Genomic DNA, 23,115 nt, shown 5'->3' with positions numbered 1-23,115 from the left:
CCTCCCCCTGATAACTGTTACCCTGTTTCTTGTTCAATTTTGCTCATTTGTGTTGTTCATTAGTCTCCTGTATTGAGTGATGGCATATGGTATTTTTCTTTCATTGCCTGGCTTATTTCTCTAAGCATAATTCTCTCCGGTTCCATCCACGTTGTCGCAAATGGCAGGAGTTCCTTCTTTCTTTCTGCTGCATAGTATTCCATTGTGTAAATGTACCACAGTTTTTGATCCACTCATCTACAGATGGGCACTTAGGCTGTTTCCAGCACTTAGCTATTGTAAACAGTGCTGCAATGAGCATAGGGGTGCATAAGTTCTTTTGAATTGGGGTTTCAGGATTCTTTGGGTATAATCCTAGCAGTGGAATCGCTGGTTCAAAAGGCAGTTCCATTTTTAGTTTTTTGAGGAAATTCCAAACTGTTTTCCACAGTGGCTGCACCAGTCTGCATCCCCACCAGCAGCGCACTAGGGTTCCCTCTTCTCCACATCCTCGCCAGCACTTGTTTGTTGATTTGTTGATGATGGCCATTCTGACAGGTGTAAAATGGTATCTCACTGTGGTTTTTATTTGCATCTCTCTGATGGCTAGTGATGTTGAGCATTCTTTCATATGCCTATGGACCCTCTGTATATCCTCCTTGGAGAAGTGTCTGTTCAGATCTTTTGCCCATTTTTTAATTGGGCTGGCTGTCTTCTTTGTGTTGAGATATGTAAGTTCTTTATATATTTTGGAGATCAGTCACTTATCTGTTGTATCATTGGCAAATATGCTTTCCCATATGGTTCTTTCCCTTTTCATCTTGCTGATGTTTTCTTTTGTTGAGCAGAAGCTCTTTAGTTTGATGTAGTCCCATTTGTTTATTTTTTCCTTTATTTCCCTTGCCTTAGGCGATGTATCAGTGAAAATATTGTTGCATGGGATATCTAACTCTTTATTCTTACTTCAGCCATCAGTTAGGCTAATCCATTAACGTTCTTTAAGTATGGAAAAAATTGTGTGAAATTAAGACATAACAGTGGTTGACATTATATTAAATAATAGCATCTGAAAATAGCAATGCAATTCTTGGTAAAGCACTTCTCAAGTTTACTCTCACATGTACTGTCCTCATTGCATTTTTTTTTCAGTTCTTCAAAAAGTAGAAACAATAGGATTTTATAATGTTTCCACACTGACCTCAGGCAAAGGCTTTGATTGCCGGAGTGATCTTTGTAATCCTCCCTGTTGTTATAACTCTGAACCCTTTTCTCTGAGTTGAATAGGCAGTGTTAGAAGAGTCACTGTCCATTTATAACAAGCAGCGTGTTGACTTTGGTGATTTGTCGAAAGCGCCTGCTACCATGCGCTGTAAGGGTTTGCGCATATTTAGCAAAGATATAGAACATGCTGGCAGGTGAGTCTATACTGAATTCAGAATAGAGGTTATTACCTTTAGAGAGGCAGGCTAGAAGGAGGTGGGAGAGGGTGGAAGAGAGTGATACTTTAGCTGAACTCATAATGTTCTGTCTTTGAAAAGTGAGGACTTGAGGCAAATACAGGGAAATGTTAATTGATATTTAATCTGCATTTTGAGTATGTGGATGTCTGTCACATTTTCTATATTTTTCTGCTGGTGGTGTAAATAAATAGCTAACACCTTTTCTTACTTATTTTTAGAAAGAAATCCGTAGCTCCTTGGTTCTTTCAATGTTGCAACAGATGTTAATGGAAGATAAGGCAGATTTGGTAAGAGAAGCTGTGATCAAAAGCCTCGGTATCATTATGGGATACATTGATGATCCAGACAAATACCAACAGGTGTGTTTTTCAGAATGAACCCCTTGTACTTCATGTTAAAATTCCAAATCTGATTCAGATACCCTACACTCTCTAGTAGGGGTGGTGGTTATGTCAACTTTGACCTGTTGGAGTTGGCTGCCTGGTTTCAGTTCTGCAATTCAGAAGAAAGAATGCTATGATTCATTCCCACAGGAAGCTGGCAACAAGCATGCATGCCTACCACCCTTTCTCCTGTTTCCTCGTCAATTTATATATACATGACCTTTTCTTCAAAGAAAGGGGGAAGGGTCGGGTTATAGATGGCTTTCTTTCTTAAGTAGTTCCCTACAGGTACTGCAGTTGTGTGTGCATTGGTTTTCATTGAGCTTTTAAAGTTTATTCTTTAAAAAACTTACATTTTGCCTGTTTATTTTGTTCAGTTTTGTTTTGTTTCTGTTCTTGCTGTTTCGGCAGGGTTTTGAATTGCTGCTGTCAGCCCTGGGTGATCCCTCAGAAAGAGTCGTCAGTGCAACGCATCAAGTGTTTTTACCAGCTTATGCTGCCTGGACCACAGAACTTGGAAACTTACAGTCGCATCTTATACCTACATTGCTGAACAAGATTGAAAAACTTCTCAGGGTAAATGCTTCCTTTGTTTATAAAGTTTATAGAAATTGAAACAGTGTGTTCTAAGGCATCTTAAGAGAATATTGGGGAGCAAAGACAGAAAGTACCACTTAGCTGAAGGTTCTAGTAAATTACCAGTTAAAGATTTTTTGGGCTGGAGCCAAGAGAGATTTGAGGAAGTTAAGCTGGAGGAGAAAGGGCAGAGTCTGAGTCTGCTCGCTGAAATAGCACCTTTGTGGGAACTATTATTCATGCATGAGTCAGAAAGCTCGCTCTTCCTGGCCTTTTCTGAAGACTCAAATATTTTAGGTAAAGTATCAGCTCCAGTCCCAAAATGCAGAGAGAACTAAAATGTGGACTTCAGAAGTTTTCTTATTTACATTTCCTCACTTTTCAAAATGAACTTTTCATTCTTTCCAAGTAAAAAAAATTGAAAAGTTGCAGAAACCATTGAAACTTCTTGATCTAATTTTTGTACTAAGAGTTTGATTTAGAGTCTAGAAAAAAAAACTAACACATTTTTAATGTCTTATATGCCATTAAGGTAGGTACTCTATATATAGACTATATTATTTCATGTGGAAACTAGGTGTTTAACTATCTTGGGGTCCCCTAGATATCAGTTTCTAACTTCAAACTCTTGCTCTTTCTACCCAAGTTTTTAAAGTATCTATAAGGCTCTTACATAAAGCATTGTAAATGCTCTGTAGACAGATATATGTATATATTAAAATTCAACTGCTTTTTCTATAAATTTCTGAATGAATATTAAAGCAAAACTATAAATAGACAACTAAAGTATTCCTTTTTATGAAATCTAAGGAATTTTTTAAAGTACTTAAAAAAAAAAAGTTTGTACTCCTTCTAAGAGTTATCCATACTTGGGTTTTCTTGTTCCATTTCATAACATGGCTAATTCCTCATTGCTCCTAAACATACCTGCAGTATTCATCATAGATAGTAGTTCACCAGTGAAGAAATTAATTTGGAACTCGGTAGTAAATTACTCATATATCTGATAAAGTTGTTATTTTATAATATAGTAGTGACATCTCAGTGGATTTGAACAGTAGTAAATGCTTTCATTTCTGATGACTATTTTTATTTTAACATTTGGTTAAATGTTATATACTGAACCTCCTTACTCGCCTTTTTCCTTTCTGTTATCTCTTCCTTCTGTTTCCTTTTGCAATTTCTTCTTTTCCATTTTATCTATGCATTCATTTGTTTAAAGTGCTTTCCTGCTGCCAACTAGAGATGTCACGCAATCCATGTAGGAAGTAGGACGGGGAAAGTAGCAGTCACTGCTACTGGTTTAGCCATCGGGCATTTAAAATGATTCCTGTGGCTCACTTTAATTTCTTTATCCTGACTTAGAACGTTTCAAAAAAAAAAAAAGACTCTTTTAAAAGGAAGAAACTGTAAAAGAAGTTCCATACCAATGGAAATAATTGATGTTCACCCAAAAGTTTTCCATGTAAAAGATCCTATTACTTCTACAGTACCTTACTGCTTCTTCACATTTTCATGTACTTAGAGAAACTAAAATTCATGGACTTCTCCATTAGGTGTTATGCCATGAGTCTAACATACAGGTCCTTAAATGTTTTATTATTTGCCACTGCAAGGAAGAACATTATAAGTGCATAATTTCAAAACTCTAAAATGAGCTTCCACCTCCTTATATTTCAGGAAGGAGAACATGGGCTGGATGAACATAAGCTCCACATGTATCTCTCTGCCTTGCAGTCTTTGATCCCATCTCTCTTTGCATTAGTGCTGCAGAATGCACCTTTCTCCAGCAAAGCCAAGCTCCATGGCGAAGTGCCACAGATAGAAGGTACTGAACCGAAAGTGTGGAGGGAAGAGGCAGAGGATTAGCAGCTTAGCTTCCCACAGAACCATTTTTGATTGAAATTTTAAAATTCACTTTATATGATAGCGTAATTACTAAAATGTATTATACATATATGTGGAATTTTGTGGTCACAGACCTAACATAAACTACATGCCTTCATCTTTAATGGATAAGCTTCATGGTATTATTTTATAATTTTATACTTTCTTTCCATTCTTAACCTGTAATCTTTATGCAACCATTTTTTCAGTGGCAGAAGTGTTTCCTTTCATTAATAGAGTTCAATCAATAGAAATGTCTGCTTAATACTTACTAGTGCCAGTTTATGAAGCTTTTCATTTCTACTTTCTTTATATCTTTTTTCCTCCCCAGCTGTTTCATCTTCTTTAGGGGAAGATGAATGTATCACTCTTTCTTGCTCTGCCCTTGAAAAGAATATAAGCTTATGCTGCAGAATTTTCTTTTTTCTTTTTCCCATAGAAAGAATATGACTTATTTTCAGAAATATGTGACATTCATAGCAAAAGCCAGTATTTTCTTATGTCAGTGTCCAGCTAATCAGTACGTGGCCCTTAATCCACGGCACTTGGTCACCCGCTACCCCCTCCCCGGGGATGAACACTCATAGATAAGCTGTCGCTAGGTGTAAGATGCCTGTGCAGCTTTTTCAGCTTTGTGAAGACATCCGTGCCTCCTACTGCCTTCTGATACACGAAGGAGTTATAGCATCGAGGACATCAACAGACACTTGATTTTTTCTTTTTAGAATTGCAGCTTTCATACTGAAAAAATAAACCTGTGGGATACCTGTACCCTTAGGGATAGAAAGCAGCATGTCCTGTGAGACACAAAACACTGCATAGAAATGGTGTATGCTCTTTGAGTGTCAGTTCTACTTGGGAAATTCAGTACGGATGAGGCAGACGTAAGTGTTTTAAAAGGACATCATTGAGGAGGATGAGAAGTCACACTTACGATAAGTCTTCACCGAGCACTCACGGCTGGCGCTTCAGGTCCGGCCCTTCACTGTCCACGCCTGCATCCGCTTCGGGACTCTCCTGTCTTTCTCATTTCCCCTTTTTCTTTTTTTCCTACAGTAAGCCTTGACATTACCAATTTTCCTTTTAACTGTTGCGTTATTTTTCAATAATTCGTCACTATTTTTGAAGGAATAACGTTAATTTACCAGTAGTTTGAAATTGCATTAGATACGCTTTGACATGACAGAGAGGCGTGCAGTGCAGTTATTCTTCACCCTCCCAATCGAATTGATCCCCGGGTGAAGGGAGCGAGAATTAAAGCAGAATCGGCAGATACTGAGGGTCCCCGTGGTACTCACATGTATTTCTTTGTGTGTGTACTGTGTTAGCAAAAGGGCGAGCGCAGCTAGCGCGGAGTAACCTTTGTCTGTGTTTCACGTGTTGTTTCAGCCCCTGCCCAGCATAGGCAGACCATAACATCTTAACATGTCTTTGAGCATTTTAAAAATCAGTGTATTTCATGCTTTCTTAATTTTTGGTTATCGTTAACCATTAATATGTTTTGAGAACATACTGCCCCTTTATTTGTGTCTTTGTTGGGCATAAGTCTCTGGGAGGAGCGGAGGGCCTTTCAGGGTTTCAGACCAGCAGTGAACGGGCTTTGGCGTGCGTTGTTCACGGCTCTGCCTTCCAGGATGTGTTCGCTTAAGAGCCTGGGGTCTAACTATGATCTCTAGGACCATAAGTCCAAACTTTAAAATATACTGGTGTAGACTCAGGCTTTATTTACATAATTTAAAAGTGTAAACGTGAGACCCTGGTTATAATATATTTTTTAAATTTTTAAATTGATTTTAGAGAGAGCAGAAAGGAAAGAGAGAGCCATCGATTTGTTGTTCCATTTATTTCTGCATTTCTTGATTGATTCTTGTATGTGCCCTGACCAGGGATCAAACCTGCAACCTTGGCGTATGGGGACAATGCTCTAGCCACCTGAGCATCCTGGCCAGAGCCTTAGTTATAATTTTCATAGTAATTATGTCGTATCTTACTAGTTACAGGTTTTAGTACTTTATATTAACTTTATGCTTATCAAATATGAAAAAAAATTAAATAAAGCATTTAGTGTTAGAGATTACTTAAATCTGTTCAGTGCAAGCTTTATTGTATTTTGTATCAGTATTCTTTGGTATTAAACAGTTCTTTGCTATCAACCTATTAATTTGTTACTCCCCAAAAGAAACATTTTAATATATTTACTATCTTGTTGACATACACAGTCTGGTAGAATTACAAGTATATCTATTTTATTAAACCAAATTTAAATCTATATTTGCCTAAGATCTTATCTCTGGGTCAATTTTCATCTAACCTAAATGAAATTTTACTCTTCATTGGCAAACTAATTCATTACAGTATTTATAACTATTTAGTTCATAAATCTTCTTTGAGGTTTTTAAATGGGACAAAAATTTATGTCATTTTTCTTTCTAAAAATGATTTTTGGTTAATTTATCTCAGTGTTATGTTTAAAGTTTATAAGATAAATAAATATTAGGAGGGAAAACTTGATTTTCCTTTTGACACAATAACTAACTTTCCAAACTGCCATTTACAGCACGACTTATTTTGTTTTTATCATTTATAGTGACGAGGTTCCCCCGGCCTATGTCACCCCTTCAAGACGTGTCCACTATTATTGGAAGTCGTGAGCAGCTGGCAGTGCTGCTACAGCTCTATGATTACCAGCTGGAACACGAAGGCACGACGGGCTGGGAGAGTTTCCTGTGGGTTGTCAATCAGTTGTAAGTCCCCCTCCGTCGTTTTTCGGTGCACCTCAGGCAGCTGAGTGGAAGGTAGCTCACTGTATTAGCACAGCCCCGAGGGAGAAGATACAACAAAATATAAGAAGTAGAACGAAACCTAACTTGGCATCGTGTCTGGTAAACTTGCTCAGGAGAGGAGATTTCCGCCACTGGATAGGCAGTGGTTTCTTTATGAAGACGGTGCTGCTGTATTGTGTCAGGAGAGTCTTCCTGCTGCCTCTCGGTTAATGGTGACGATGGGTTTTACACCGCATCCAGACCTCTCATTTGGAGGCTAAAATGGATGCTGTATTACAAGCTCTTGTGTGAAGCATCAAAATTCACTGATTGGAGTCTCAGTAACTCCATACTCAGAATTCTACCATTAAAGTTACATAGATTTTATGACAAGCAGTTAAAATTTATTTGAAGAAGTTTAGAGAGTAGAATGTAAACTTAAGATCTTTTCATAGTTGCTCCAACAACTCCTTCGCTTGCCAATTTTACTGTCTATGAAAAACAAAACAATAGATGTTGTTAGAGTTGCGTTGTTCAGCGACTGGCAAGGAAGCCGTAATTTGTATGTATCCCCTGCCTGTTTTTCTTTCCTTTCATATTCAGGTTGCCACAACTTATAGAGATAGTTGGCAAAATTAATGTCACTTCAACTGCTTGTGTTCATGAATTCTCCAGATTTTTCTGGCGCCTTTGCCGGACATTTGGCAAAATTTTTACAAACACTAAGGTAAAAACTTGTGTTCCATATTTTCTTATATGCAAGCTCCATAAAAATGTGATGTGTTAATTAATGTATAACAGTAAATAAAAGCATGAGCCCTTGTTTTACTCTATCTTTTTTAAAACTTTATTTCATTCTTGTTTATTCTATTCCAGTTGTCCCAGTTTTTCCCCCTGAGCCCTCCTCTGTCCAGCCCACCCCCAGCTCCCACGGTCCATCCCCACCCTGCTGTCCATGTCCGTGGGTCATTCCTACAGGCTCTTTAACTAGTCCCTCCGCCCCCCCCCCCTTTCCTCTGGCAGCCGTCAGTCTGTTCCCCGTTTCCATGTCTCTGGTTCCGTTTTGCTCATTAGTTTATTTTGTTCATCAGATTCCTCTTATAAGTGAGATCATATGGTATTTGTCTTTCACCGACTGGCTTAATAATATCTTAGAAAACTGATAGTAAACGAAAAATCTGATCAGTAATATTTTTATCTTTTTATCTGATTTTCAGAGGATGATTTAGCCTAAATTTACCCTGTATCCAGATTTGGATATAAGATCTAGTCACCGTTTGAGCATAGAAAGTATCAGCGAGGGAAGTCAGCTGCAGTCCTTTGAATACGTTTCTGGTACTAAAACCCCTTATCGTCTGCAAATATTCAGGAAGCAATAATCCGCTCAGTACTCGTTAGTCAGAACCACAGGTGGCTGGAACCAAAGCAGCTTGTGCGGACTTGCTTCCAGGACCCCAGCTCCTAGAACAGCGTGGAAACTTGAGATAAACACTGCATATTGCAGTCCCCGCGAAGAGTAACATCTGTCACATTTACCTGCCCAGGTCGTTCTGTAGTTTTAGGTGTTAAAACTTTGCTATCCTTGGGTCACAGTTTCTCCCTTAATCCTGTGACTCCATTTGTCCCCGCCGCATATTGTTAAGCCAGTTCTTCAGACACCTAATAGAAACATGAAGATATGCAGCTGCTATAATCAAATGTTAGTCGAGACATTTAAAAGGTGGGAGTTTTGCGCAGCTCCTTACTCTTAAATCTGTAGTTTGAAACACTGAAAGCAAACCAGTTGGGTGTAGCAGACTAGACAGAATTCAGAAGTTGGGTTATGGCCCTGTTATATTTGTGGCCTGTATAATCATTTACCTGGGCTTAGTCTTTTCATGTGTAAAATGAAGAAATTGCTCCAGTGTCTTCCGTTCTTTAAGTACGGTTCTGTAGATTAATCTTTAAACAGCAGTGTTTAACTGGAGTATGTAAATTAATTTGCTTGACCTGCCAAAAGGAGGGGAAAACGGACCTTGATGTTTCTACGGAAGAAACAAGATCGTTTTACATTTTTCACTAACATCTAATTATTAAACAAGTATAATTGACTTTCACTGTTATCAGTAATGGCAAAATTGTTCGGCATCTCTAAAAGAAGTAGCTACTGTTTCTTTTAAACAAGTAAGTAGGAGTCCACATTAGCACTGGCCAGTAAGTGGCTGGCTTCAGCGGCCTGGGAACTAAAGTCTGTGATGATGTTAATAATAAAATATTGAAACCAGCATTAACTCTAATTTAAAATATTTCGGTGAAATTCGGTATTTGATGTTTACGTTTAAATTTTAAGGAATTGAAAGTAAAAGACTAATCTAAGCAGATGGATATCATACCCTGAATGAATGCGATTTCCCTTTCGGTCCTTTCAAATACAGCAGAGGGTTTTCAATGACTCTGATCATGCAGTACCTCCTAAGTAACCCTTCTATCGTCAGGGTTGGTCTTAGGAGGTAATAATTTTAAGCACTTAAAATCATCTTGGAAATTAATTTAGTGAAGGAAACCAAAGGCTCTTCAGAAAATACTTGCTGACCGGAATGGGATTTTAAAGTATTTTATCTTTTAACATTATTTTTAGTAACTTGAGTCCTTTTATCCTAAGAATTATGACATTTCTGAACACTTGAATCAATGGTCTAAAGCAAAATGAGTATATATATATATATATATATATATATATATATATGTGTGTGTGTGTGTATATATATATATATATATACACATATATATTAGTAAACATTTTATTTATTGACTCATCAGTTAGTTGGTCCATGAACCTGAGACTGTTTGCCTCTTTCTTTGGGTTGCTTAGGTAAAACCTCAGTTCCAGGAGATTTTAAGACTATCTGAAGAAAACATTGGTAAGTTTGTTATTACTTTTAAAAGCAATTGAATCTCTTTATTCATGAAAAGTACTATATCCATTATATGCCACGTGCGTAAGTGAGCAGGCAGGTACACTTGATGAGGAAAACTCACACTCCGGGGCACTTGCTTGCACAGCTGTGTCACGTCTAGCAGCCTCTCACGGGCGCTATGAGGTTACCCTGTGGTTTTTAAAGAAACTGCTGGCTTGACCGGGCACCTTCCACTCTTCGTCATCTGTCTTAGGAAGTCTGGTTATAGCACCGTTGGCCTGAGAACCTGTTCCTGTGTGGGTCGAATGTACCTATGTATTTCCTAGTTTTTAGGAATCCAATTGTGGGAAATGTTAAGGAAAAAAGTTTATAGCATCCCCCGTCCTATATATATATATATATATATATATATATATATATATATATATATATTTTTTTTTTTTTTTTTGAACATATAGGTCAGTGACTTTCAACCTTTTTGACCTCATGGCACGCATAAACTAATTACTAAAATTCTGCAGCACACCAAAAAATACATATTTTGCTAATCTGACAAAAAATTAAAAAAGGTATAATTTTGATTCATTCATACCAGGTGACTATTGTGTTGGCTGTTGTCATTTTTTATTTGACAGTCTAAGGAAAAAGAGGTCAGTGCCCCTGACTAAATTGTCGGGTATTGCATGTTTTAAAAATTCTTATGGCGCACCAATTGAAAATCCCTGGTATAGATAATTCTTACTCGGGCCTACCTTATTGATTTCATTTGAGTGATTTAGAAAACTCCACTTTTCCTCTGTGCCAGGTGTAGTCACAGAGCGAATAAATAAGTCCTTTTCTTTTAAATTTGAAAACATTGGTACTTTCTTTTTGACAAATGCTTCCCCAAGTTTATATTTAATAGTTTCATAAAGGGTTAACTTGGAATGCCTAATAGTTGGTATTATCTTTTAGTTTATTATTAATTCTGATGATAAATTAATGAATATTTACATATTTTAGAAACTCACAGTTTTTATAATTATTAGTTAGCTACGAATGTTTAGCTATAGGAAGTGATTACTACCCCTGTGAATTCAACTTGAGCTCATGTTCCTAGCCTCAGGTTTCTCTCTTAACTACCAGGTTCACACTCACGTCACATCAGTAGTCCCTCGAAGGGAAAAATCACTCTTTCCGAGGGAATACACTAACCTCAAATACTTATTGATATGAAATTGGAACTTTCTTTTTTGTGAAAATTCCTTCGGGGCAGTCAGGTAATATACCTTTCCCAACTCAGTTTTCTTATGAAGAGAATTTCAAACCATATGAATATAGGGAAAACGTAATGAAAATATTTTTAGTACATAAAAGAACATATAAAGCATTTAAAATAGTGCCTAAAGGTCAGTAAGTAAGAGCTGTTGGTAATAGTAACTGTCATAGCATCTCTGAAACCTTTCTTTGGAAATTGTCTACAGGTGCTACATTAAAAACCCTCAACTTTCCGGTAGTCACAATGCATTCGTCTGTGGTTGGGGGCTTTCCTCTCCCGCTGCTTTACTTGGCCAGACTTCTTTCTCCTTCATGAATGTAACCAGGCTTCTGTCTGGCTGAAAATCCCTATAGAGGATGCAGAAGAGGCTCTGGATCTGGCTGGAACCGGAAACCAGTGGTCTCCTGTATCTAGAAACAGATTAAATAATATATATTTTAGGCACCTCCTTTAAGCTGAGGGCCTTTACATTTTATTGAATACTATAGATTGAAAGCATAAAAATGTAGGAAGACCACTTAGAAGGATCATAAAGGAAGCTCTGAGTTCTGATTATGGAAATAGGAGAATAGCATCTCAGTTTGGTTATTAAAGTTTTTTCCCATCTATCAAAAATGTTTATGCTAACAGCTCTGCAAAAAGTGTTAAGTTATAATTTTTTAACAACTAGTAGATATGTATTTTAATCAAACTTATTTTTCAAAGTAATGGTTATTATTTATTTGTAAGCCTTTTAACCAGTTATAATTTTAAATATAATTTGCATTGTGACTTTTTGCTTTACATTTAAAATATACTTGAATTTTTAAAATTATTTTAATAATTTTAGATTCCTCAGCAGGAAACGGGGTCCTCACTAAAGCTACCGTCCCCATTTATGCAACAGGAGTCCTTACGTGTTATATTCAGGTAAGGGGAAAATCCTTTTACTGGAAAATGTAAAAGTACTTTATATTTAGAAAGATACCTAATATTATGTCTTTTTAATGTGTGTGTAAATGTAAGTGTTACCCATAAAGGAAAACAAAGTTTATTTATTCATTTTATTCAATTACTTCCTTATAGTGAAGAGCACATTTGAATAATAAACCTCTGAGTAAAATCTCCGTTGAGCAAATAGATTTAGAGATGGTGGACTTCTTGATACTTTATTAGAAGTGGTAGAGGGCACTCATTTAGCAGTTTCCTTGTGTTTCATGAGGAATTGTTTATAAATAACAAAGAAAGCCCATGTGCTAGGTGACGCAGACTACAAAATGCTGTAGAATATTATCCTCTCATTTTTAGCGAAGTACTTCTTAATCATACTTCACTTTTTTTACGAGTTACTGTGTAATAAGTGATCCCAACACATAATGGCTTATTATGACCCATTTATCTGTCCGTGGGCTTTGCTCAGCCAGGTGTCCCTTCTGCTGGCCCTGCTGGTGGTCCCTCATGTCGCTGCATTCAGCTGGTGGCAGGCGGGGGCTCGGCTAGGACGGCTGATAAGCCTCCGTGTAGCCTTAGGGTCTCTCTTCGCCGGGCCCCTGGAGCAGCAGGGCCGTGCTCACTGCGTGGAGGCTCAGGACGCCCAAGCGTGCCAAAGCAGAACCTGCTGGGCTCAGGCTGAGGCCGAGAGTAAGCACATCACTGCTACTATATTCTATGATGGAGGCGAGTCACAGGCCCAGCCGGGATTCAGGCAAGGACGTGAGTCAGGAACCGCGGTTCGCTGGTGGCCACCAATATAACAGGCCACCGCGCTCGCCTTACAATTAAGTAAATAATGTATGATATGCATTGAGGCATATTGTCATTTTTATTGTGAGGCAAGTCCCACCAGTAAGGTGAAAATACTGACTCAGGATAAGAGCATTTTTCAGAATTAGAATGTGAGAATCAAAAAGAAAGAGCTTTTTTCCTGAATTTTCTCCCATTTTTTTAAAAATAACATTTCTTTTACCCCTTGAATTCAAAGTAGAGCATTTCATATTTATTGCACTCTTCTTCCAAAACAGATTTGACCCATCTTATAATATTAAAATAGAGTACGTACTAAAGTATTACACACTACCTAGCAGTAGAAGCTCCAACTTGGTTAAAGTTACACAGTATTCTTGTAAACTTTCCTCCATTCGTTTCTAAGATTACCTCGTACTGTGGTCTCTACTGATAAACTCATAGAGCTTAAGTCCTAGTACACGCGAGGCACACGAGTATGCATACCGTCCTCCCCGTTAATTTTAGAAGCTGTTCCGGTGCCTAATAGCCAGTGTGATCTCAACAGCTTTCTCTTTTGTTTAAGCCCCGCAAGTTTGTATGTTGATTTTGACCACATAGTGTTTTAAAGCATAATAATAAAAGTATCAAGTGCAAGGTTTGCCTTGTAGTTGACTCTCCGTATACATTTGTTGAATAAGTGAATAAGGATTTGTCTTTTGAGTCACTGTATGAAGTCCAAATGTCTGAAGTTATCGTTTTAGTTTATTAAAAAATGTGACGGCTATCATAGATCAGCAGTGTTACTTGTTTTAGGAAGCACATACCAGCAACAGTAATATTTTTCTTACTAAACAAAATTTTCTGTTAGGGTAGATCACTCCTCTATTTTCTTTTCTAAATAAGAACTATTTTTGAATCGAATACATAAGCAGTACGTCCTGTCTTGAGATTTCAAACATGATAGAAAGGATTGTAGTACATTTCGGAGTTTAAAAAAAGCCATGTTCATTTAGAAGTGTATGTCATAGCTCTTATTTCCCACTTAAATTTTTTCAGATTTTCAGGTGTTTAACACATTTGTGTATACTCTTTGCTGACATAGTAAGCAACTAAAATAGGGTGAAATCTCTATTTCATCGTAGCTCTGATGCTGATTTGTCAGCGTCTAAGCTTCTCACTAAAACTTATATCCATCTTTATTTCATGCAGATTTTTACTTCTGTTAATTCTTTATCACTATCTCAGTCTCAGTTTGTCTGACTATGTAGAAAAAAAAACAGGAGGCGGTAATGCAGTCTTCCTCTGGAAGCTCTTTATTGTTGACCTAATATAACTCTAATGACAAACATCTGGACTCTAATTTATTGTATATTTTCTGATAGAACGTCAGATTCCTTTTCCTTTTAGATACTGGTTAATTTAACATACAACGTTATTTATTCTTTGACAGTTATTTTAACTTTCCTAATTTAGCAGATTTGCTCGTTTAAAGCATATTTCTTAATACAGTACTATGTAAGAAATAAAAATTTTCTCATTATGAAAATTATGGTTCATTAAACAAAGTCTGAAAAATATAAATTATTTTTCAATCAAGGGTACAACTATTTCTTTTAAGAACACACATGTCTATATTTCAGCAAACGTGCAGTTTCTTACCACTAAGATGTTGCAAATATAATGTTTTACAAATCGATTTTCCAGTGTTGGGGGATAGCTGTCTCCGTAGTTCATATTTAAATATTTAGAGTTAAAGTTAATAAGAAATAAAATTGGTAAAATAAATTTTAATTAGAGACTATACCTTTTTATGCTCTTAACCTGGACTGTCTAATAAAACTTTCTGCAGTGATGGAAATTGTATGTGAGCCGTCCAAGAGGGTAGCTGCTAACCACACGTGGCTATTAAGCACTGGAGTTGTAGCTAGTGCAACTAAGGGACCGAGTCTTATATTTTAGTTAATTTTTTTATTTTAATTTAAATATAAATGATCACATGTGGTGTATGGCTACCCTTGTGCTTAATAAATGTCTTTAATTAAAATGCTTCCAAATGAAGATATTTTCTCCTCATTTGGTAACATTTTCTAGTGATAGATAAGAAATTACGGTTTAAGTTCTACGCGATTGCTTGGAAATTCGTTACCAGCCTTTTTTCCTCGGTAGGAAGAAGACCGGAAACTGCTAGTTGGCTTCTTAGAAGACGTGATGACCCTGCTCTCATTGTCTCATGCGCCTCTCGATAGCCTGAAGGCTGCTTTTGTGGAACTGGGGTAAGTTTATAGCTGTAGCTTTTAGAAAGCCATATGAACTTTGTATATGGAATTTATAGAGCACATACTTTCAGTCTAAAAAGATTGGCCTACACACCAGCTCTCTTGGTTTTAAGGCTTTAAGATTTGTTTTTGGTTTGTTTTGGGGGTTTTTTTTTTTGCTTACTTATATATTTTAATATTTTGTAATCAATACATTGTAATAAGAGAGTGGGGAAAGTGCACAGACTTATGTTTCTTTAAAGCATTTGGAGAAATAAAATCAAGTACAGATTTGGAGAAAATTTAGTTTTCCCCAAGCTGAAAAGGGAGCCCCAAGTGAAAGCCGGATCATTAGGCTCCTGTTTCTATTCCATTTGATTTGCCTGGTGCCACTCATAATTACATCATCTGTTTCTAAAGTAGTGTTAACCAGTCTTTGCTGAGAACAGGCTCAGGCTCATGCATTTATTAATACTGTCTTGCATTATGATGGGATTCACATTACATGCAGATGATTTGAATTGATGTTATTTGATCCTACAACAACCAAATGACATAGATAGGACATGTATTGCTTCTCCACTTTTGATAAATATAGAAATTTAGATCCACAGAGGCCGTAAAGTACCCATCTGATTCAGTCCAGCATTCTTTCTTTTCTCATAGGTAAATTTTATTTTCCTTTATTTTTATAATTTTAATTTGTATGCCTTAAAGATTGACATTTCTATCATAATTTTAGCTTAGAGAAGTTACGAGTATAATTTGTGAGTATGCTGAAAGTCTGTACTTTTATAGGGTGACATTTTTAAAGAATCTTAGACATAACACATTAAACTATACAAAGTAATTCCATGTTTTACCCATATTTGTGTCACTAATATTCCTTATAAATATAGTATTTTTCAGCACCCTCATAAGGCACTGTGACCCTCACTTTTAACACTGATCTTTTCTCTTCCAGTGCCAATCCAGCCTACCATGAGTTATTGTTAACGGTTTTATGGTATGGGGTTGTCCATACTTCCGCACTCGTGAGATGTACTGCTGCTAGAATGTTCGAGGTACGTAAACAAATGCTTCGCTTAGTTCAGGTTATAAGGATTTTCTCTGGAAGAGGGAGAAGGGAATGTTTAAACAAAAAAGGCTTTGCATACTATGTTATGTTGATGTGTATTTTATGGTGTTGAGTAGTGTCTAGTTGTGTACTGGGCGATGGAGCAGAAATTTAGCTTTGACATATTTAAGAATGTTTTCTAGCCTTAATGGTTCCTTGGGTGCTATTCTGTTATCACGTGCATTTCTCAAGTATTCTTTAACTCTTATTTTAATTTTCGTTCTATGTAAATCTTTCTGACTATACTCTTCTATTTACTGAGGTATACTGCTACTAAAATGAACTAAAGCAATATAGGATATTTTCAAAGTTGTGAAATATAGTTGTATTCATTAGTATCATTGAAAAATCAACTGTTACAGTTATGGAAATACTTATTGTATTGATTTCTCCTACTTCACTGTTCCCTCACATATCATATCCAGAATAACATCCCTATAGGTTACCAGCCCATGGATTTATAAGAGAGAACAGACTGTTTGTATAATTTAACTAGATTTCCTTAAATTGCCACCTACCCAAGTTAACTATGAAAATTGAAATACCTATCTTTGTACCTATCATAGAGGAAATTATCTCATCACCTAGTATTTGAGTACTAAAGTTGGTTTAGAGTGTTTCTTATTGCTGCTGAGTCTTGCTGTAGAGCCAGACTGCCTGGGTTCAGTGTCTGTCTCTGCTGCTTGTGGCAAGTTCAAACTTCTCTGTGCCTTAGTTTCCTCATCTACAAAATGAAGCTGATAGTAAGTATCTATCCCAAAGGGTTTTTGTTAATATTAAGAATTAAAGCTTGTAAAGCCTTTAAAGCATTGTCTGGCACATAATAAGAGCTTAATAAATGTTAACTATCATTTTTTTTTAATTTATGGTAGTACTTCACAAAATAATGTAATAGTTTAGGAAACATATATTTATCCAAACTAAAATGTCCCAAATATGTATATGATTCTTAAAATATCTTAGAACATTTATTTCCATAAGAAAAAATGGATAATTCAGTTTTTCCTGAATTTCAGAATTTTTCCCACAATTTAAGATAAATTGTAATTGAAGGATATAGCTCTGATATATTTAAAATATATACCTTCTGAGACTTAAATATATAAAATAGATTTGTGGAATTTAAAGAAAATTTCGTTGTTATACAGAGGTTGAACATTCTCTGTCCATCTTATTCCCTCAGTTATTATACTTATTTGATCAAGAAAACTAATCAGGTGTTCTTTGTCAAGGTGAATGCCAAATTAAAGATTCAGTTTGATGTCCTTCTGGGTGTAAATAATTGTTGATTATTCAATATGCTGAAAAAGTAATTACCATAAAAGGGGGGGGGAGTCTTTCTTTAACCCTTTCCTCCCCCTAAAGAAAAAATATCTTTTTAAATGAATAGCTGTTTCTTTAGGAGTTTATTCTAAGGCTATAAAAACTTGCCTTTAAACAATTTGTTTCTAATACACATTGGGGAAGCAAATTATGTAAGTGGAAATAAGTAAATAAAATGAAGCATCCTCCCTTTTTATCTGCCTTTGAATTGTTTTCTGCCTTATTTCTTATACGTGGTTTTGTCGGGTTTTGGTTTCTATGTTCGTAGTCAGTGCTGGTCTGGAAACTGTGTGCTTACGCAGTTTGCACTGTTTTCTGAGGTTGATTATGAACTTCTGAGTCTAATTTGAGAGATTTATTGCAATATTTTTTCAAATTCATTTATAATAAAAGATTTTCACTGAGCATGCTAGTAGAAATCATCAGTATGAAAAATTATTTACTTTTTGGTCAATGACCCTTATTTTAAACAAAATTGTATTAAAGTAGTAAGTATATTTACAAGATTTCTTTTAACACTAATAGTTTATGATTTATAATTATGCCTGCTGCCCCTACAAAATAAGTTAAATTAAAACATAAAAACAGGACCCTTAAAAGAATTTCAGTGTGAGACCAGAAACTGTTGAGAGGAAAGTAAGAAATGATATGGCAGGTACATAATGTGAGATACTTTAGTGAAATTGAACACTAAATTTAGCTCTGAGTGTTCAGACAGCTGGAGAAAAAGGGGAAACCCAGTCTGTCATGTTATTCTCTTTGTTGAACAAAAGACAGTATATTACTCCTAGAAGTAGAAATTATTATTGAAATTGATTTATAAGGTGATTTTATCATGTGACTCCCAGTGTGACATCATGGATTTCCCAAAATATGCAGAAAAGAACTTCATATAATGATATCTCAATCATAAGGAAATTAAGCACGTAACTAACATTGGACCGCAGCTCACCGAAGGCATGGGCTTTAACATAGATATGATTGAGTCATTTTCTGGCCTGCCTTCTCAAACCCTGGACAAGTTATTTAACTTCTCTAAGGCTCATTTCTTCATCTGTTAAAACATCCACAATACTTGTACTTACCTCATCAGGTTTAAAGATCGAAAGCGATACTGTATGCAGTGTAATAATTGGTAGCCCTTAAAGTTTGCTGGCACAAAATAGCAGGCATTTCAAGATAGGTTTAACTGATTCAAAGCTAAGCTACCTTATTTATAAAATGGTACAGAGATAGGAGTTTTACTTACTGAACTGTATTTGAACATTTTTCCCCCATTTCTTTGTGTTGATACCTGATATCATTAATGTTCAAGGTAGCAACAGAAGTACTTATGTCATTTTATTTCTGCACAATTATTTATGGATTTCCCAAAAGATGCAGAGAAGAACTTCATATAGTATCTCAGTCATAAGGAAATTAAGCATGTAACTAACATTGGACCACAGCTCACGCAAGGCACGGTCTTTTAATTACAAGTATCCATGGCTTTTTGTAAAAATGTTCAAGTCGATGCTAAGGTGAATCAGTTGCCAAGTGGTAAGCGCTTCTTGTGGAATGAAGACTCTTCGCGTAAAGTGAAGCCCGCCCCTCTGAGAGGGGTGGGAGGAGCGTGCTGTCACAGGCACTCATTACTGGAAAGTCCGCGGTGTCTTTTATCTCCCACTGCAGGAAAACAGGCTGATTTACATTTAGGATGGGTTTGTGTTTACGTTCGGAAATTGCCCTTTTTGTTGAACTCATAAAACTCAGTCATTTTTATAAAAGGAAGATGCATACCCCTCAATATTGCCCTCTCGTTCTATGATACAGGGTTAGTTGCTACATGGATTGGTTTATGATTACACTAAACAAAGTGACATTAAAACAGTGAACAACACAACCATCCACTTCCCATTTAGGATTCTTTCAAGAGACTGAACCGAATTATCTGTCAATGACTGGTGGAATGCCACCAAAAAGCACTTCCTTAAAAAAATGGAACTTTTCTTTTATTTGTAAAAACGTCAGAAGAAGCCACAGGGCTATTTTAAACCCCTACAGATGTCCCTTGGGCATATGCTGGAAGTCTGGCGGGGAAGCCTTGTTGTTTATACACTTGAGCTTTTAGAGAAATACAAAGTAAGAACTCTATAAATGTTAACTACTTGAACCAGTCAAAAAATTGTTTTGTTTTTTTAATATATCTTTTATTGCAGTAACATTGGTTTATAACATTATATAAATTTTAGGTGTGCAACATTATAAATTGACATCTTAGGTACTACATCATGTTCGGCACTAAGAGTCTAGTTTCCATCTGCCCCTTTACAATAAAAAATTTTTTAATTTTTCCTGATATATCACAAATCTTATGTCCTTGGAGTACTTACAATATTGATAATGAAACTCGTGTTCCTTGAATGCTTAGTCTTTGTCCAGCACAATACGTAGGTACCTTATGTGTAACCAGATGCATAAGTAACCTTTCAGGTAGACGACAGTATCACCATTTTCAGATGAGAAAACTGAGTTTCGAGAGATTGTGTAGTAACGTATCTAAGGCCGCGTGGCTAACAAGTGGAGAGCCGGAGTCTGAACCCAGGCCTCACTCCCGTGTGTCCCACCCCCCACTAGGCTGTGTTGTGCCCTCTGCCCCAACAGAGAGAGCTGTGTGACATGAAAGGCTGGAGGTTTTCCTGGGCAGTTTTTAAAGTCACTTGCTGTAGAACAATCAGCAGCAATTCAGTGGTGGCTGCTAGCCATTTGAGTTTTGTTTAAAAACAGGTCCAGTTTGTACCTTGTTGGTCACAAGAAAATCACCAGATTTCCTTAAAGAATTTTAATCATAGAACCCAGTCTGTGTCTACTTTTTAACTCATTTCTCAGTAAAGCTTTCTTTTAAATTCCACTTTAATTGAACGTGGAAATCGCATAGACTATTTAACCAAGAGTACAAACTGCCATCGAATTGGTGACAAACTCTGTTTTTGTGGACCGCCAGGCTGTTGAAGCTTTATTTTCCGCCTAAGCATTCTCTGCCTTTGTAAAGCGCTCTAGTAGCAATATTTGCTTAGCTTCTAATTTTGTTTTTGCTTTTGTGTTTTCTCTCTTCCTCTTGGTCACTCCTTTCTTCCTCCCGTGGCACTGTGTTTGCTCTTAACATGCATCACCTGTGAATACCCCCTACGCCGACCAATCAGCTGTTGGTGAAGGGGGTGAATGAGACTCTGGTAGCTCAGAGGGTTGTTCCTGCTCTCATTACTCTCTCCAGTGACCCTGAAATGTAAGTGTGGTCCCTGCCTTTTCCGTTCAGCATCCCTTTCAAAATGCGCCTGTCGAGAAGTAACCATCAGCATTTAAATTCATTGACGGATATGTGTGTCTCTTTAAAATAATACCATTGGAGTATGCTTATTGATTTTAAACTTCATTATACTTAAGGTATCTATGTATCCTTAAGTCACCCTTCACAGGAAGCTTCATTTGGAGACCATACACTTAAAGTATATATATTAATAGTGTTTGCAAACGTTTCCAAAACCTAAAACATGCTGATGGACTATTTCTTTCAAGCCAGGAAGGGATGCTCTGCTAATCTCACTAACATTTTGTTACCAGTAAGTATAGTGGCATGAACCAAAGGCTTAACATTTTAATGTCTCGAGTGGGTGACTAAACCAAGAAAGGCCAATCAGTCTGCCTGCCCATCCTCAGTCACAGCTAACCCAGTTCTCATTCCAGTTTACCAAACCCTTTTTTATTGCATGTTGACTGGTTTACAGCTGACTCTTCGAGGCATGAGTGAAGCGTTAGTTGACAAGCGGGTTGCTCCGGCCCTTGTTACCTTGTCCAGTGATCCTGAATTGTGAGTTTCCCAGACTGCGACCTGAAGTTATCCTGTCTGCCCTTTGAGCATTCTTCTTGGTCTGCTTTTTTAAAATTTAATTTGTCATTGCTAGAGACTGATACAGTATATTTACATTATACTTACTTTGATATGCATTTTAATAATAGATTTTCATCTCAAAGAAAGCTTCAGTTTATTTCTCTTTCGATTCTAACAGCTCTGTCAGGATTGCCACGATCCCAGCCTTTGGCACTATCATGGAGACAGTGATTCAAAGAGAGGTAGGAAGTGATTGAAATTTATTTCTGTGTATTGTTGAGGTAGTGACAACACACATGTGTACCCAGTGGAGGGGAGGGAGGGGCAAGAGCATCAACCTTTCATTCTGTTTCTTACTGTGGCCAGGGGAGGATCTGAGTGTTTGAAAACGGAACAGTTTGCCCCAAGTATACTTTCCCAAGGAAATCTCTTAGTCTTTCTTCTCAATTAGAAAATTAAGCATAAGCCAACTCTCAAATGTTCTATTTTAAGCCTAGCTGGGATTGCAGTTTTGGTTAATCCTTCAAACCAGACTTAGTTCCAAAGCCTTTGCTTACCCACTGGACCTCTGGACAGTCTGCATCAGTTCCTAACTGCCAGTTTGTACAGACTTGGAGACTGTTTGTCAGAGAACTTTAGGAGCACAGACCTCTGCTGGTGTCACAGATGGAGGCTAGAGGGCACCTGCTCTCCCCTAAGGGTGTCATTGATACCAAGGTGCGAGTCACCCAGCAGACTGGTACCTCACTGCAGCAGGCATCATTGCGACAGTCCTCTGCCACGCCAACTGCAGATGACCCAAGTCTTCCCTCCCCAAAATTTTGTTTTGATTTAGAAACTTAGGATTTAACTTCAAGTTTTTTAGGTTCTGTTTGCAGCGTTAACTCTAGACACTTCTCAAAATCAGTATCAACATTTCATTGTTATCAAATTGGATATATCCTTATACAAACCAGTATATGAAATGTTAAAGGGTCTTCTTTAAGAAGATCAAAAATATGAACAATAAAATGTCGGTAACTACATATCTATCAACAATTGACTGTAAAAAACAAAATAAACAAGTAGAACAGAAACAGAACATAGATGGGAGGTGGTTCAGGGGATCGGACGAAAAGGGTGACAGGACTGAGGAGCACCAATTGGTCGTTAACAGAATAGCCATGGGGATGTGAAGGACAGCACAGGGAGCAGAGCAGCCAAAGAACATATGATACATGCATGACCCATGGGCATGGACAACAGTGTGGGGGTTGCCTGAGGGAGTGGGAGTGCCGGGTGGAGGCGGGCAAAGGGGAAAAAATTGGGACAACTGGAATAGCATAATCAATAAAATATAATTTAAAAAAATAAACCCTCTAGATTAGAAGATAAATTATTTGTGAACATAATACTTAGCCACTTAAATGCAAAACAAGATTTAATCTAATAGACATTTACCAAAAAAAGGGAAAATTATTTTGTAAAATTCCTTTGTCGTGTAGATTTTTATAACAAAAATTAAATAACTTTGTTAGTTATGGAAAAAGTGTTTTCCATTCTTCACTTATATATTTCACTGGTGAAGCAACATAAAAAAAAAAAAAATTATTCTGCCAACCTTGCAGTTTGGGCAGAATTTCAACATGTTCTTAAACCCAAAAATA

At 36.8% G+C, this 23,115-nt stretch overlaps 1 protein-coding gene across 3 annotated transcripts in view; it reads left to right on the top strand.

Moving 5' to 3' along the window:
• RELCH (RAB11 binding and LisH domain, coiled-coil and HEAT repeat containing) overlaps positions 1-23,115 on the top strand; it is an 85,703-nt gene that overhangs the window by 49,992 nt on the left and 12,596 nt on the right. For 2 of the 3 annotated variants that reach the window (XM_090285423.1, XM_090285421.1), the window contains 11 exons: positions 1,658-1,798; positions 2,234-2,398; positions 4,079-4,226; positions 6,873-7,029; positions 7,651-7,774; positions 9,899-9,947; positions 12,032-12,111; positions 15,073-15,179; positions 16,126-16,225; positions 20,784-20,866; positions 21,648-21,711. In XM_090285423.1, the coding sequence (XP_090141549.1) occupies positions 1,658-1,798; positions 2,234-2,398; positions 4,079-4,226; positions 6,873-7,029; positions 7,651-7,774; positions 9,899-9,947; positions 12,032-12,111; positions 15,073-15,179; positions 16,126-16,225; positions 20,784-20,866; positions 21,648-21,711 (1,218 nt within the window). Of the gene's footprint in view, positions 1-1,657; positions 1,799-2,233; positions 2,399-4,078; positions 4,227-6,872; positions 7,030-7,650; positions 7,775-9,898; positions 9,948-12,031; positions 12,112-15,072; positions 15,180-16,125; positions 16,226-20,783; positions 20,867-21,365; positions 21,449-21,647; positions 21,712-23,115 lie in introns of all 3 variants that reach the window. The other variant, XM_090285422.1, reaches the window with a different exon arrangement.

The sequence above is a fragment of the Furipterus horrens genome, unplaced genomic scaffold (assembly GCF_987537825.1).
Source record: "Furipterus horrens unplaced genomic scaffold, mFurHor1.1.pri manual_scaffold_8, whole genome shotgun sequence".
Classification (NCBI taxonomy): Eukaryota; Metazoa; Chordata; class Mammalia; order Chiroptera; family Furipteridae; genus Furipterus; species Furipterus horrens.
The sequence above is the reverse complement of the archived record's forward strand: the minus strand, read 5'-3'. Positions and strand labels throughout refer to the sequence as shown.